We start from the raw sequence: 15,165 nt of genomic DNA, 5'->3' as shown, positions 1-15,165 counted from the left end.
GAATCCTGCCCTTTTCTATTCCGCCAAGAGTCTTGGGAGGTCAGTCTCTTTCTGCCTAGCCCTGTTTCCTTTCTTCCTTTCTCACACCCTGTCGCAGTGCCCATCCCCCGTCGCCGAATCCCCCCCCAAGGCATGAAGAGCCACGCGGAACTGCGACGTTCGAGGAGGGAATAACTCTGGTAATTGTGTGTCGTGGAGAACATAAAGCACCATGGCGTGGGACCACCTGGACATCGACAAGCCGCATTTGGCGTACATGATCCTCGGCGGCTTCACGGGCTTGTTCATGCTGTGCTCGCTGTTTGTGAAGGAGAAACTCTACATCGGCGAAGCTACAGTAGCCACCATCTGCGGCATCATCTTTGGCCCCAGTGCGGCCAACCTCTTCAATCCACGCGAGTGGGGGAATGTCGACAAGATCACGCTCGAATGCTCGCGCATTGTCCTGGTAGTGCAGTGTTTCGCCGTCGGCGTCGAGTTGCCCAAAGCCTACATGGAAAGACATTGGAAGTCCGTCGTGCTGCTGCTCGTCCCCGTCATGACCTGGGGCTGGCTGATGACCAGTCTGTTTATCTGGTGGTTGGTGCCGCCGTTGAACTGGCTCGAGAGCTTGGTCTGCGCCGCCTGTGTCACCGCGACCGACCCCGTCTTGGCTTCGTCCGTCGTCGGTAAGGGCAAGTTCGCCAAGCGTGTCCCCAAGCATTTGCGGGACGTGCTGTCTGCCGAGTCCGGATGTAACGACGGCATGGCCTTCCCGTTTATCTACCTCGCATTCTATATTCTACGCTACCGACCGGATGCCGGAGAAGTCTCGCTGAACTGGTTCTGTGTGACGATTTTGTACGAATGTATCTTCGGCGCCGTCTACGGATTCCTGATCGGCTACGGGGCGCGTCATGCGATCAAATTGGCGGAACGCAAAGGTCTGATTGACCGCGAGAGTTTCCTGGTCTTCTATTTTGTTCTGGCGGTTTTCTGTGCCGGATCGGGGAGTTTGCTCGGTATGGACGATCTGCTGATCGGATTCTCGTGCGGTGTCGGCTTCAGCAACGATGGCTGGTTCACGGAGAAGACTGAAGAGTCGCACGTTTCCAATGTCATTGATCTACTACTCAATCTGGCATACTTTGTCTACTTTGGGTCTATCATACCATGGGGCGACTACAACTCCCCCGAAATTGGGTTGGTCCCCTGGAGGCTTGTGGTGATTGCGATCTTGGTGATCTTCTTTCGCCGCATTCCGATCATGCTTCTACTCAAACCGATTATACCTGATGTCAAAACGTGGCGTGAGGCACTTTTTGCGGGCCATTTCGGTCCCATTGGTGTCGGCGCCATTTTCGCCGCGATCCTCGCCCGAGCCGAATTGGAAAACGACAGTACCAACCCCTTACCTCAGAGTGAACTGCCGAAAGCAGGGACCAAAAATTACTATATCATACAACTGATTTGGCCCATAACCACCTTCATGGTTATATCCTCCATCCTGGTGCACGGGTCATCCATTGCTGTGTTCACGCTGGGCAAACGCATCAACACCTTGACCATCACGCTCTCCTACACTCAAGCCAACGAGGAGGGTCCTTCTTGGATGAACCGGCTGCCCAGGGTACAGTCGCTGGCGAAGGGGTCCATGTCATTTCGAAAGCCCGACGAGTTGGATGCACCGTCCGATGAAAAGCTGCCCGAGTATGCTCCTGGGACATTACCTCCCATCGGTATGCCTGGCAACTTCCTTCGACGCGTGCGTGACGATGACAGTGAGGTTCAAAGTACTCAGTCTCCCAACCGGACATCTCTGAAAAGGAGACGTCGTAGCAAACGCCATGCAGATGCCGGTGGACCGATCAGTCAGTCGGCAATCGCACCAGTAACGCGCCTTGAGACCGAATCCGACGAAGAGAAGAATGAGCTGGAAGATCGTGATCATGTTGAGCGCGGAACCTCTCCACCGACTGCTGAACGAGACCGGTATGGTCGCGAGCCTGGGATCGAGGTTTACCAAGAGGGCCATAAAATGGTCATCGAGGATGAAGAAGGCAACGTGCTCAAGACCGAAGATACCAGTCACCTAAGTCCCGAGGAACAAAAACAACATATCGAGGAGCAGCGCACACGTCTGATGAAGGACACGTCTGGGAAGTTTGCCCCCTCTCGGAGTCAACCTCACGAGAAGACCGAAGGAGAAGAAATCCAGCATGCTGTCAATGAGTCGGCCGGTCAGCCATATCAGAAACTCAAGAAGTGGACCAACTGGACCAGCCTTGGCAAGGGCCGTGCCAAAGAGACAGAGGAGGGGCCAAGCCAGAAGCCAGAGCCTGCCCCCAAGCAGAAAGCTCGGTCTGCTCATGCATACCAGTTTGGTAACACTATCATCGTCGAGGATGAGGATGGTGAAGTTCTGAAGAAATACACTATCCCGGGCAGCGAGCGCGATAAAACCAAGCCCAAGCCCAAGCCCAAACCCGAGGCCGAAGCTGGACCCTCTTCACAGGCACAACTCCGGCGCGGTCTGAACCGTATGGGAACGTGGTTGGGCAGGGAGGAGGAAGGGGAAGCCTCCCAGGCCTGGCGGGGCCAGAAGAAGAAGGCCGCGCCGAGAACCGACACGGAAGATTGGGCCTTGGACGACGGACTACGGTTTACGGTAGCACAGAATCAGGATATTAGCGCCCAGGGCGTTGGCATTGGCCATGCTGGCCGTCGCATGAACAAACAGGAATTCTTCGAGCAGCTGAGAGGCATGGATGCCAGGGCCCGCCGGGATCTGGTCCAGCAAACGGACGCGCCGGCCCCCGTCCAACAAGTCGCTCAACACGAAGCCAACAAGGAAGAGAAACAGGAACGCCGTCTCTCCATGGCAGGCGCTGCTACTAGTTCAGCCGCCTCTGGCGCCATTCCAGAGGCAGGGGACGAAAGCCTCTCAACTGAGTCGGTCACAGGCAGCGAAGTGAGCGACGAGGATTCCGAAAACCGCGGCAACGCTCCCAGCCCCAGCGTGGCAGCGTCGCTCGCCAGGTTCACCCGGGGCACCTCCGCCCAAGAACGGCGCAGCAACCTCAGTCCCGCGCCTCCCGCCCGAGTGCGTTCGCGTCGTGATTCCGACGACGATGGTACCGAGCGTGTTCCACCTTCTCGTCTTCGCCAAGCAGCCGGCCTCAGCGCTCCACCACGCCAGGCCGACGACGACACCGGCGAGACCCCTGCCGAGCGTCGTCGCCGTCTAGCTGCACTGGGTGAAATAGGCAACGATTCCGCTTCTGATTCAGATGCCGCCATTGAAGATTCCGATAGCGAGGATAATGGCGAGCCTCGTCGGGTGCCCAGCAATAAGGTGCAGTTCGCCGACGAAGTCCAGCCCGGAAGTCGTCCCAGCCCGGGCGCAGACCAGTCCTCGGCCTCTGGATCTGGGTCTGGCTCTCAGTCTACCAGTCGCCATCGCCCGCGTATTTCATGGGGTGGTGAGATGGGTCGTGATTCGTGATTCTTAGGCTTTATTTGTTGCACAATAAAGTCTGTCGTTAGTTCCTCTTTCCTGCATAGCGCTTGTTTTGCATACGCCCCCGTTCCCTTGCTTGTATCTAGCTCTTGTTCCTCAGCCTGTGCATACGAGGCACTCTGTGCCGAGTTGGTGTGGCATGCAATTTCTGAGCCAGGTCAAATTGACTCTAGGAGTTTGTTTTTCTTTCTGATTCCCATACCATATGTTCCAACCACGACTATTATATTACGGCTATTAGAGCAGAGCGAATTCACGATATACATTACTATGTCATGACACTAGTATTCGGGCGGAATGTGTTGAAACTCGACCAAGTGAGGAAAAGCTATACAAAGAATGAATATCGGCCCATCATAGCAAAGGGCTGTATAGAGATCCTCGCTTTGATCGTTTAGATCCGTGATAGAGCCACGGAACGCCCATGAACGAGGACCATGAGAAGATCGCCGTAAGTACTAGGAGCGCAGCCAACGGCTAGCCTGTAGTCTCAGATCTCTACGGCCCGTATCTTGATTCCATTATTGCATTTCCAGCCACCCCTTGACCTCCGTTCCTTCTGGGCACGAAATTCCGATGCGTCGCAAAAGGGAAGACACTCGGTTTCCTTACAAACATCAGAAGACTCCATTATTGAGATTGACTACAGACGAGGCGTCAAAAATATATCGAGGTATCGAAAATATCCACATGTCTTCCAAGGTTCCTAAACAAACGAAAGAAAATACAGAGGGACCACCACCCTCTAGCCGTCACCGCTCCATCGTATTCTGAGCCCGCATAACTCCCCTCCCGAAAAACTCACTCACAACGCCAAACCCATCCCGCGAGCGCGACAGCTCCCCCGGAACAGATCATGCTGATCTGCAGACTCGACCTGCCGCTGACGGATGGCGCGGAGTGTGTCGTTAGTCGGGGCGCAGACGGGGCATTGGGCGTCGTCGTCGATCTTGTTGAGACACCGCTCGTGGAAGGAGTGTTTGCAGAGGAAATGCACGGCTGGTAGGTCCAGGGACCCGCCGCAGGCTTGGCAGCGGCGCGATTGGAAGACGACGGGTTGGGTGGAGAGGGATTCGAGTTCTTTTTGCTTTATGGCGGTTTCGGATTTGTAGCTTGTGATTAGGCGGCGGTTCTTTTGGTGCACTGGGTTAGGTTTGAAGGGACAAGTAGGGGCAAGTAGATACGAGACTTACGTTGTTGATGTCCTTGCGTTCACGGTCGATGTTCTCGCTGAGGTACTTCTTAACGCGGCCCATCGATACCACGGCGTTGTTACTCAGTGCCTGAATCACTTGCAGCGGTGAGAGAAGACCGTCTTCGTCAATGCGTCGGAGAACCGCGTCCAGCTCATCGCCCGCTTCCTCCAGGATCTGAGGGCTCGAAGCAAAATACGTCAATGCGTCAATGTAGAGCTGGGGCTCATCAGGCCCGTACCGTCGTAGTGCCGTGATGGCACCCTGGGTATCCTTGGCAGCAGTGAAAGAGCGGAAGATGTCTAGCCGTAGACCTTCCTGCTCGCGGACGAGCGTGGAGCCTTCTCGGAAGTTGGACAGGTCGGAAAGGAGTAAGACGTTGGATGTTGAGATGGGGATCTGGCCATGTCAGTAGGAAATCATCAATTTCAAGCTTGCAAACTCACATCTTTGCCCTCGATCAGCTTTTTGGCCTTCTTTTCCCATTCTTGCTTCTCTGTGGCATCTTTCTTGCTGTTGGCTGTGTCCAGGTACATCTCAAACAGTGTTGTGAAGAGATCCACCTTAGACTCTTCCTTTAGGTCAGGCTGCTGCACCAGCGTTTCCAAGAAGTCGATGAATTCCTGCGGATGATCTACAAACGCAGAGAAGGCCGTCCGTGGCTTCGGGACTTCGTAGTCCGGCGCTGGTGTTACAAGTTGATCTTCCGTGGCCGCCGTTTCGGATACTTGGGCTTGAGACCGCGTGCTAGTTCCGACGGTCATATATCGGAGCGGGAGGAAAGCCGCAAGACTTTGGACAGTACTTGTTGGCTGAGCCTGGGGCTCAAGAGGCAATTCCACCTCTGTGCGTGGCTGGTATTGGCCCGTGTAATAAGCTTTGAAGAGCTCTGTGGTTCTCTGGGGGCAATGGGCCATTAACACCCGGGCATATTTCATCAGATTGTAATATGCCTGGAATCAATTAGTCTGTTGTCCATATCAATGTCAATGTCTCAACATACCACTTCGGGGTCTAGTCGCCAGATATATTCGACGGCTTCGGCATATTTCTTCGAGTCCTCAATCAAAATATCAACGACCATGTCGTTTTCGCCATGCTTCGTAGCCAGGTAGGCTGCTTGCTCATAGTATCCGCCCTGGCGACACATGGCGATAGCAGTTTCCAGATCAAATTTCAGCTCACCAGGAGCCTTGATAAATGAGTCCAACTTGCTCGTATCCTTCAACTTGGCGTAGCAATTTAACAGAAGCGTGGTGTGGTCGACAGTGGCGCGGCCATGATCATGTAATTCTTCCAGGTACTCAATTAGATTGTGGATGCGTTGCGTATCCAGATACTAGTATCAAAAGTCAGCGGTGCAGCGGCATGGACTAGAAAATCTTCTCACCTTGCGAATAACCTGCGATGGTTCAGTGTTGGCAATGGCCCGAAGATACTGCTGCATGGCAGTGTCGTAGTCACCCCTTTGATACAGAAAGTCGCCGTATTTTCGATAGATTGCATTCTGCTGCAGGGCGTCAATGCCGATCTTTTGGGCAAGATTAATGGCCAGGATGTAGAGGTTGCGCTCGTAGAGGATTTCCAGCTTCTGCTGAAGCGTCTTTTCTCGGTACCGGAAGATCTTTCCATCGGTCGTGAGCAAGAAGAGATCGCCCCATTCAATAAAGATGTGTTTCATCGGCGAGGACAGTGATTCGCTGTGCGCGATGAACTTGAGGTCGGTATCAAGCAAGGTGAACGTGGTCGACCCGAAGATCTCATCCGCCGGATTGACGCCATATTTCCGCAGCGGGTCCGTCTTTGAAGATCCAGCTTTGGGCGGACAGACCAGTGCCACGTAGTCTTGAAAGGCATTGATGGATGTCTTTGGGCTTTCAAAGGCATAGCTCGGTCCACGGCCCCGTATGCCGTAGGTATATATGGCGTCCTCTCTAGCAATCAGAATATCCCCGCCTTCCTTGTCCAGCGTCATGCACCGCACCGCACAGCCCGAGTCCTCTAGGACACGCGCTGGTTGCCCCTGTCCTCTCCCCGCAATGACCTGAGTTAAGATCCGACTCGTCGTCGAGATGTACAGCGTGGTGATAGCGCCATTCTGGATTTCGAGTCCCGTGATTGGTTCTTCCGACTCAAACACAATCCGCTGTCGCGCGCCACGGTCGTGAATGAAGTCGCCGCGGATAATCGACACCGACCCGTTCGCAAACCCAACTGCCACCTGGGAAAGATCCTCGACAGTCGCAAAGGCAGAAATCTGTGTTTAAAGTCAACGCGCCGTCACTAAAAATGAGTGCCAACTCCAGGGTCGCACCGGAAACTGTCTCCTAGCATTCTGCACTGACACCGTCGACAAGCACCTCGGCCCACCACCCTTCTTCTCGGTGTCCAGCGCCCAGACTTTCAATACTGGTTCGTTCAGCAGATCCTCTGCTATGGTTACTAGCAACGACGTCCCGCCGATCTGCTTCATGTGCGTAATGGAGCCGGCATCGTAGGCCTTGAACGTTCGGAGAACCCGGAAGGCCGACGATACGATGTGAACGAAGCCATCGGTGGTGCCGAGGAACAGATTCGCAGACCCGGTGCACAGGCTGGCAAGATCGCTCTGTCGAGGTCAGCGTCATTGGCATTCCGCAGCAGCAGGAGAGGTGGGAGGGGAGCCTTACACTGAAGACGGAGGTGCTCTCCTCCGGTAGCTTGACCGGGGAGACGTCGATGAAGTTGAATGCTTTCCACTGAGAAGAAATAGTCAGTATCTACATCTCGAAAAAGCAGGTCTCAAACGCACTGATGTCAAGGCCATTTGGGCGCGCCATGGGGGGATGAACAAGGGAAGAGATGAAGCTGGCCGCAGCTCTCCCCGCGACGCTTACTAACTCAGGAACCAAGTTAAGTTACCCGAACTAGAACTACGACTACAACGGATATTGCTTATCAACGGAAAAAAATATATATTCATCGATCGTCATCATTCGTAAAGAATTCGTTGGTCGTCTATTATTCTCTAGCGCGCCAGGTCCAAATCCAGCGCAGACGGATGTGCATCGCCCGAGGACGGTGCTTTCCCAGCTTGGCTCGGCTGTCTCGACGACTCTCTCATGAAATCAAAGCTCTGCTGGAGCCAGCTCCCGGCTTCGGCTATTGCCTGGCTTAGGTTGAAGCTCTCGGGATGTACTCCCTGCCCATCCTGCGCAGTGGCAGGCGTGGACTCGCTCAGGGTAAACGGTAATGAGGTTGCTTGCGTGCCTGACCGAAGTGCCAATGGACGGTTTGACTGTTGGCCTGTCAGCCGCGGGCTACCTCCTCCTGTACTGGAATGCGCAGTCTGATAGACACTCTCGAGGTCATTGGAAGGAGGAGCTGCAGGTGCTGGGGCACTGGCTGGGTTTGTCGGTGACCCTGCTCGGTACGTCCTGAGTTTCTTGACGGTGCTGAAGGCATAAGGAGTGGCTGCGTCGATCATGCATTGCGTGCTCAAGGCCGGAAGCATATCTTTGTTGATAGCATTGGAGGTCCGAGTCAATTCAGTTTGATGTGAAGCCTCGATACGGGCAAAGGGGGTGGTATGGTAGAGATGAGGTGAGTTGCTGGGTGACCGCGAGGCAGGTCGTTTCCGGCCTGGTGCTGTTTGGTCATTTGGATCTGGGCTCTCCAGGTCATCTTGGAACGACTTCTGCGCATGTATCAGGGCGGCTTGCGTCGAAAGTTGGGTGCCAGGACTGTGATCTGAGCCGTTTTCGGTATCAGCCTTATGCACCATTGTCGAATGCAATGAAGTAATGCGGTCTGATACACCAGGAGGTGCTGGTACTTCCTGCGCGGAAGGCAGGTTTTCACAAGAATTCTCTTCGGTCGAGACTGGTAGCTGCGCGGTATTCCCCTTTGAGACATCTGGATTATCGGCGAACCGAAGACTTTTGGGTCCCTCATCCATGCTAAGCAGTGCAGGGACCATGGGAGGCTCTTTTATGTGGTAGGGAGCAGCAGCGTCCGTATATCGGTCTTTGGATATTGAGTTCGCGTGAAGATATTCATCTGCATCCGCGCAGCTAGGGGACTTTGGCTGGGCTGGTTCACTGCATGTGTGGTGCCATCGACGATACTCAAATCGAGGTAACTGAGACGACGAAGAGATAACTCGGAGCGACGGATCTTGGGGCTCATCCTTAGTAGACGCTGAAGGTTGTTGGGAAACATTTGCAGCTGATCGAGTAGAATGGGCCGATGTGTCTGGAGGATGGTTTTGCGGTTGTATGTTCATGGGCATCGCCGTAGGGGTTCGCAAGCGAGATGGAGACAATTCGGGCCCACGACGCTTGTCCTCTGCTTTCCGCGAAGCAACCTTGGTTGTTGGAGAGCTAGGAGGATCAAACTTCAAAAAGTTCATTCGCTGACGGTCCTTCTTTAGCCAGTCCGGTGCCGTTGGGACAGCAAAGAACGGTTCATCGACTTCGTCCACCGACACTTGTCTCGATTTGCCGGGTGAGAGCTGGACCTGTCTTTCCCCTTGGCGTAATGCGGTGGTAGGTGTCTTTCGATCGGATTTGAAACGCGATGAAGAGCATCGCCTTTGTGCTGAGGGACTCGGTGGTAGCACAGCAGTCTGTCGAAAGAGTCGTGAATTGACCGTCAAGGCCTCGCGGCGCCTTGCGTGCTGCAAGTCTGTTTCTTGTACCACACGGCCTGCAGTCTGCCCCTTTGTGGAACCTGTGCTTGTCCCAACCTTCCTGTTCTTCCTCCATGGGTTCACCCAGTCCTTGTCAAAGGGTCCGCGAAGAGATGCGGAGAGAATGAAGAGCGGCTTGCCCTCCAGGTACGACTCGGCCAGCCTCTCGATCCTCTGACGCTTTGCAGCCCCGGCATCATCGTCCAGCTCATCGTCGGAGCCCAGCACGCCGTCGAGGTCTATGTCCGAGGCAGGCGGGGCGCAGGTTTCGAGACTGATCGGGGAGACCGGCCGCGGGTATGGCATCGGGGTGGGATGGCGGGCGGGCTGGGGAGTGCGGCAGTTGAGCACTGCAGCGAAGTAGCCAAGTAATATAGCAGCGGTGATGGCCGAGCGTCATCGCTGGCAGATGAAGAGGAAATTCGCTGTGCTGCCTGGACACGAAAAAGCACTTAACGCGCGCAGTTGGATGCCCGGGCAACGGTGCTGACATAACATCCACTGATTTAGTTAGTTAACTTGGTTAACTACATGAAGGCTTGAGAAGAGAATTTTGTTTGTATCAAAGTTTGGTGGCTGTTGGCAATCATGGTAACTGATTCGTGATATGGTAATTGTTGAATAAGATGGGCTGTGGGATGTTAGTTAATGAAGTGACCAGGTTGGAAGACTAATGCACTTCATATGTTTGTGCCCTGCGGGTCGGCCTACGCCTCAGAAACGTGCTTTAGGGCTCGGTATGGACAATAAACTTGACTTAATAATATTATTATATTTGTACATATTTCACTGAAATCATGGGCTCTTCTCAGATCATTCAAAACACTCAGACTTCTTGGCATCTGCGCTTAGCCACCACTAGTCCTCCGGGAGTGAGGCTTAGCCAGGCCGTATATAACAATCCCTTTCCCTCCCTGAAGATTTTATCTAATCCGGTTCAACTGCTACGCTTTATTGGTGATGGATAAAAGGTGGAGAGACGAGATACTATCATTGCTCAGTGTTGGTCTCTTCGATCAACAAAGCCGGAACCGTCCCATCCGTTCCATCCTAGCAAATGGCGACGCTTCGAAAATCACTCCGGGCAGCGATGCATTCACCATGCGTCTCGCAGACTACATCGAGGCCAGCAAGATTATCGGTGCTCTGGATAAACCCCCCTCACAGGAGGGAATCCCTCTCGATTCAGTTGAATCATCCACACCCGGCATGATAACTGTCATCAGGGGAGTCCCCAAACTAGCATTTCTTCATGGCCTTGGGAACAGACTCAATCTACCGGCAAAAGACCTGTTAGAGCATCTGGAATTTTCCAAGTCGTTTCGAATACGCCCTCTACCCTCACGCAGAAGTAACGTCGTGATAGTCCGGTTCATCAGTCTGGGCTCTTTTGTTTTTCAACAGCCACCGCACCCCAGAACCATGGCTGGATTGTCCGAAAAGCTTGCCGAAAAAATGCAGAGTCACTGTCAAGAGTGCCTGGAGAACCAACGGGCTGGAGTGGACGTCTTTCGTGGAGTAAATCTCCATGACGCTGGGTTCTTCTCCGTCGAGCAACAAGCCACATTCTTCCCCTATCTCGAATCGGCAGTCGACAAAGGCTGGTCCGGCATCCTTCTCAGTGACTCTGGTCGGATGAACAGAATACCACCCTGGACGGCCGTTGCGCCTGATGTGCATTTTCATCCCGTCAGCACATCTGGCCCCTCCTCCATGGAATGGCAAACGCAGCGCCGAGACGGCAATGATCCCCGCTTTCTTCGCCCCGAACCATTTCTTTCCCGCTCAATGGCTGACTGCATAATGTCTCAATCTGAACAAATCATGTGTCAGAGAGATTGGTTTGTCTTTGTCGCTGACCTTCTGGATACATCGGCTCTCTCATGGGCCAAATTCCTCAGCTTTATACGTGCTTCACATGAAGTCATGTCCGGGGACCCAGAATATCAAGCTGGGTGTCTTCGTGCAGACAAAAAGGTCTTGGACCGCGCCGTACAATACTTTGACGATGTTATTCGGTTTATCGGTGAGAGGAATGAGGCAAGAGACATGGGTAGCACCCAACCCGACCTTGACAGAGATCCTACCGAAACCGCCACGCGACTTATGAAAGATTTCCAGTTCCTCCAAGAGGAAGCAGGTAAGCTTTCCAAGTTATGTAGCGATTCGGTCGGCATTGCTATGAATACCATCAGCATCGCGGACTCTCGAAGAAGCATGGCGCAGGCTCAGCGCACCCAGGTTATTAGTTACCTGGCTTATTTGTTTCTTCCCTTGAGTCTAATTGCATCATTGTTTGGAATGAATGTGCAAGAGCTTGTAGAATCGGGCCCGAGGCTCTCGCTTTATTTTGCAGTCGCATTGCCCTTTACTGTGCTTTCTATCTTATTCCCTCAGATAATGGCAGTCGGCCGGCGGTATGTACCATATCTCGGTTTCCAGGCAAAAGTGTTCTCCAAGCGCCGTGATATGGTGGATTGAGGCCGTCGGTTTGATTCTACCGGAAACTCATTTTAATTGGCATATTCTCTTGTTTATGACATTTCAACTCCCCAAGCTTTAACATTTTTATGGTTATATGTATCTCAATTAACTTGCACATATGATTAGTTGCAGTGTTTTATTTCCTTTCCAGCGTTCTCATTCGTCCCATTCCTCCACCTTTGAACTGAGGATCCTGATCCGTGAAAAAAAAAGCATATCACCGTTCATAAGAATAGATATTCAAGATCTATAATGAAGACTAGAAGAATTAACACACTGGTAGGAATTAAAGCTTAGACGCGTCCGCTGCTTGCGCATTACGGCTGTTCTCTCCGACGCGCAGCATGTGCCTGCCGGTGAGGAGGGTAGACTGCCAGGATGCCATTTTCAGAGTTTCCTCGGCGATAGACAAAAGCGTCAAATCGCTGTCTGCATAAAGACTTAGCCTCAAATTCAGCACGAGGCTGGGAATTGACTGACCTTTAGGTCCTACTAAGGTGGTCATGATTGGAGCATATTCTTTCTGGCCGGAAATTACAGAATCATATTTGTTTTGACCAACTACAACCTGTCAGTACCAAGTGAGAGAGAACGGTGATTTATGATCGGAGCATGTAGACATACTGGGTATGACAATCTGCGGTCCACCGATCATGGAGATGGCAAATATTGGGGAGTAGGGTTGCTTGTCAACTTTCCTGTGTCACAAAAACAATGCTGTTAGCCAGTATAATTTTTGCGTGGCTATAGATTTTCAGGAGTAAAACTTACGTGCCGGGGGTGCCGTCCCGGTAGTTCGCTCCGGGACGTCCTTGGGGCACAAGCATCACCCTCATAGTATTACCATCATTGACTTCCAACACATGGTCCATAACCCATGCCTTGAAAATGTCTATCTTCGCAATAGACTCTTCTCGGTCTTCGTTAGACACAGCGGCGCCGTCCTCCCTATGCTCATGTTAACCTTGGTTTATCTCCAAATGAATGAGAGTGACGTATATTACCATCGTTCCTTTTGTGTTGGGCTCAAGTACGGCTCTTTGCCAAACTTTTCTGAGTACTCACGACGGAAATCATCGAAAGAGTGATATCCATCAAAAACATTGACTTTCCCAGCGATCTTTATTCAAAATGTATATTTTAGCATTCTGTTAGACAGATGTTTTTAAAGTACTCACACCACGAAGGAAATCGACCAAGGCCCGGTCATGCAGACCTGCAGGAGCAGTCTGTGTCCACAATTCAATGAGTGAAATTTTAGTGTGTTTCACGCCAAGGTAGTTCTCCAACGCCGCGAGAAACTCCTCAGTCATTCGTTGCATGTTCTCATCATTGCATGGATACCAATCTGTCGGGTATATTATCTCCGTTGGCTAAAATGACAAGTTAGCTTTTTGGCTGCATGTGGGTAGCAAAGTAGATAGGACAAAGCCAACATTTCGGATGGGATCCCATGATCTAGAAGACGCCAGAAGCTCTTGAATCATCGAGGAAGACCTAGAAAGTATACCTAGAGCATCAAATACTCTGTGAAATGTGAGCTTTTACAAACATGTTCAGATGGCACAACAAATTTGACAGAGTAAACGTACGGGGTAGATGGGACGATGTTTTTCATGGGCAAGGAGTTCCAAGTAGCTCTGTGGCCCCAGACACCATGGCAGGATGCTGGGTGGCGCATACTTCCCGTCGCTAAGTTTGGATATTCTCAGTCAAGGTTGTCTGACTTTATAACGATCTTATAATCACTTACTATCTGTGCATAGAGAAATATCAACCCAGGGATACCCTGCGATTGTCGCAGCTGCGCCGCTTGAGCTTCCTGATGGCCCCTGATAACCATCTCCTCGAGGATTCCAAGGAGGGAAGTAGTCAATACACTCCGTGGGGGGTACTTCCGATCCAGCAAAGGCTGACATCTTCGTCTTACCGACGATAATTGCACCTTTTTGGATCAAAATGTCCACGTATTGAGACGACTTAGGTTGTTTCCCATAAAGTTCTGCGTAGGAGCGGCTACCGAGCGTGGTAGTCACACCATTTAGGTGCATGTTGTCTTTGATAGCGATACGCATGCCGGCGAGGGGTTGTGCGGCGTTCTTCTGGGAATAAAGGCGAGAAGGAACAGGAACAACAGAATTAGATCCGGTAAATGCCGCTGTGTGGAATGGCTTAAATGTTGTGGGACACCCTTGCTCTTGGGTGGAGTCATCATCAGGAATCACTGCAGTGGTGAATGCCCCCAGGTTATCAGGATAGAGCCTCCATGACTGGTGGAGCCTCCCGTTCATAGCGAAGTAAGGCCCTTGAGGAAGATTGTCCGACCCTTTTAGATAAACTAGATTTAACAGACGTTGTGCAAGGTATTCCTCCACGTCTTTTGGCAATGTCTGGGTTGGGGTTTCTGGCGTAGCTGGCTTGATGATGAGATAACCATGTCGCGTGAAACCGTCTTGGAAAACATCGTCTTCTGTGAGAAATCTTTTGAAACTGTCTTGAATTGCGTCTAGGGATATTCCATCGCTGGGCACACGAATGACCGTTGCTGGCACAAGAGACCCGCTTAACTCAGCTCTCGCCCCGGGCAGCAGGTACTAAATAATAGGTAATTCAGCTCTCTGTTCCATCCCCTAGAAAGATTTGCCTGTACCTCTACACGATTTCTCACATAATAGGAGACGCCTTCGAGCTCAACAATCGACAACTGTGGGAGAATATTAATCAATTGCATGGTGGTGTATTTTCGATTTTGGTAATGATGTGGGGAGAAAAGCCGTCGGAATACCTGCATAGCCTTTGGTAATCCAAAAGCCCTCGCACAGTAGATAAGTCACCTTGAAAAGTGTAGCCTTTCCGGAGCTAGAGGGCAGAGAGAGAGAGGGAAAATGGGTTGGGTGGTGCGAAGGTGCAAATTAGGCAAAAAATCATCAAAATCAACTACCGCCTAGGATGCGTCATGGCTGAGCAGGCAGGGGGATCGTATTGGTTGCGGTGAGTGGTCAAATTTTAGCGAAACGACTATGATCTTACAGTATTACCCCCTTCGTCCGCAGCCTTGGCTAGGCAAAACAGCCACGTCCACTCGACTAAACTACCTTATTGCCCGTTCGGCTAGGCGCCGTGATAGTGATTGCATATGAAGCATGCTACTACAGCCACTTGGGCAATGGTAGTATCACATTTCTGACACATTGTGACAACTATCTCCCTGCGCACCAGAGACATAAGGTCGTGATGAGGACAGCACAGGATAGGCTCGGCTGTGAGATACGTGTTGGAAATGAAGTTTATCGTATACCAAGAAACAATAGACAATACTC

General features: G+C 51.9%; 5 protein-coding genes across 5 annotated transcripts; 2 read left to right on the top strand and 3 right to left on the bottom strand.

Annotated features, from left to right (window-relative positions):
- Positions 1–211: 211 nt before the first annotated feature.
- Positions 212–3,484, top strand: N7474_007714 (Na+/H+ antiporter Nha1; the record flags this gene model as incomplete). Its single annotated transcript, XM_057199124.1, has 1 exon — positions 212–3,484. The coding sequence occupies one exon, from the start codon at positions 212–214 to the stop codon at positions 3,482–3,484; it is 3,273 nt and encodes a 1,090-aa protein (XP_057049825.1).
- Positions 3,485–4,304: 820 nt separating this feature from the next.
- On the bottom strand, positions 4,305–7,511 carry N7474_007713 (tethering complex subunit PEP5; the record flags this gene model as incomplete). Its single annotated transcript, XM_057199123.1, has 7 exons — positions 4,305–4,586; positions 4,693–5,091; positions 5,139–5,591; positions 5,696–6,031; positions 6,083–6,925; positions 7,007–7,298; positions 7,456–7,511. The coding sequence occupies 7 exons, from the start codon at positions 7,509–7,511 to the stop codon at positions 4,305–4,307; spliced, it is 2,661 nt and encodes an 886-aa protein (XP_057049824.1).
- Positions 7,512–7,699: 188 nt separating this feature from the next.
- N7474_007712 (uncharacterized protein) lies at positions 7,700–9,667 on the bottom strand (the record flags this gene model as incomplete). Its single annotated transcript, XM_057199122.1, has 1 exon — positions 7,700–9,667. One exon carries the CDS (start codon positions 9,665–9,667, stop codon positions 7,700–7,702), a length of 1,968 nt encoding a protein of 655 aa, XP_057049823.1.
- Positions 9,668–10,462: 795 nt separating this feature from the next.
- On the top strand, positions 10,463–11,842 carry N7474_007711 (uncharacterized protein; the record flags this gene model as incomplete). The annotated part of the gene is made up of 1 exon (XM_057199121.1): positions 10,463–11,842. One exon carries the CDS (start codon positions 10,463–10,465, stop codon positions 11,840–11,842), a length of 1,380 nt encoding a protein of 459 aa, XP_057049822.1.
- Positions 11,843–12,131: 289 nt separating this feature from the next.
- N7474_007710 (amidase) lies at positions 12,132–14,576 on the bottom strand (the record flags this gene model as incomplete). The annotated part of the gene is made up of 9 exons (XM_057199120.1): positions 12,132–12,274; positions 12,326–12,406; positions 12,470–12,543; positions 12,617–12,793; positions 12,850–12,965; positions 13,024–13,218; positions 13,398–13,537; positions 13,599–14,439; positions 14,496–14,576. 9 exons carry the CDS (start codon positions 14,574–14,576, stop codon positions 12,132–12,134), a joined length of 1,848 nt encoding a protein of 615 aa, XP_057049821.1.
- Between the last annotated feature and the right edge of the window lie 589 nt (positions 14,577–15,165).

This window comes from Penicillium riverlandense, assembly GCF_028828495.1.
Source record: "Penicillium riverlandense strain IBT 135883 chromosome Unknown utg000007l_segment0_segment0, whole genome shotgun sequence".
NCBI classification, from domain to species: Eukaryota; Fungi; Ascomycota; class Eurotiomycetes; order Eurotiales; family Aspergillaceae; genus Penicillium; species Penicillium riverlandense.
This window is presented reverse-complemented; position numbering and strand designations above follow the sequence as displayed.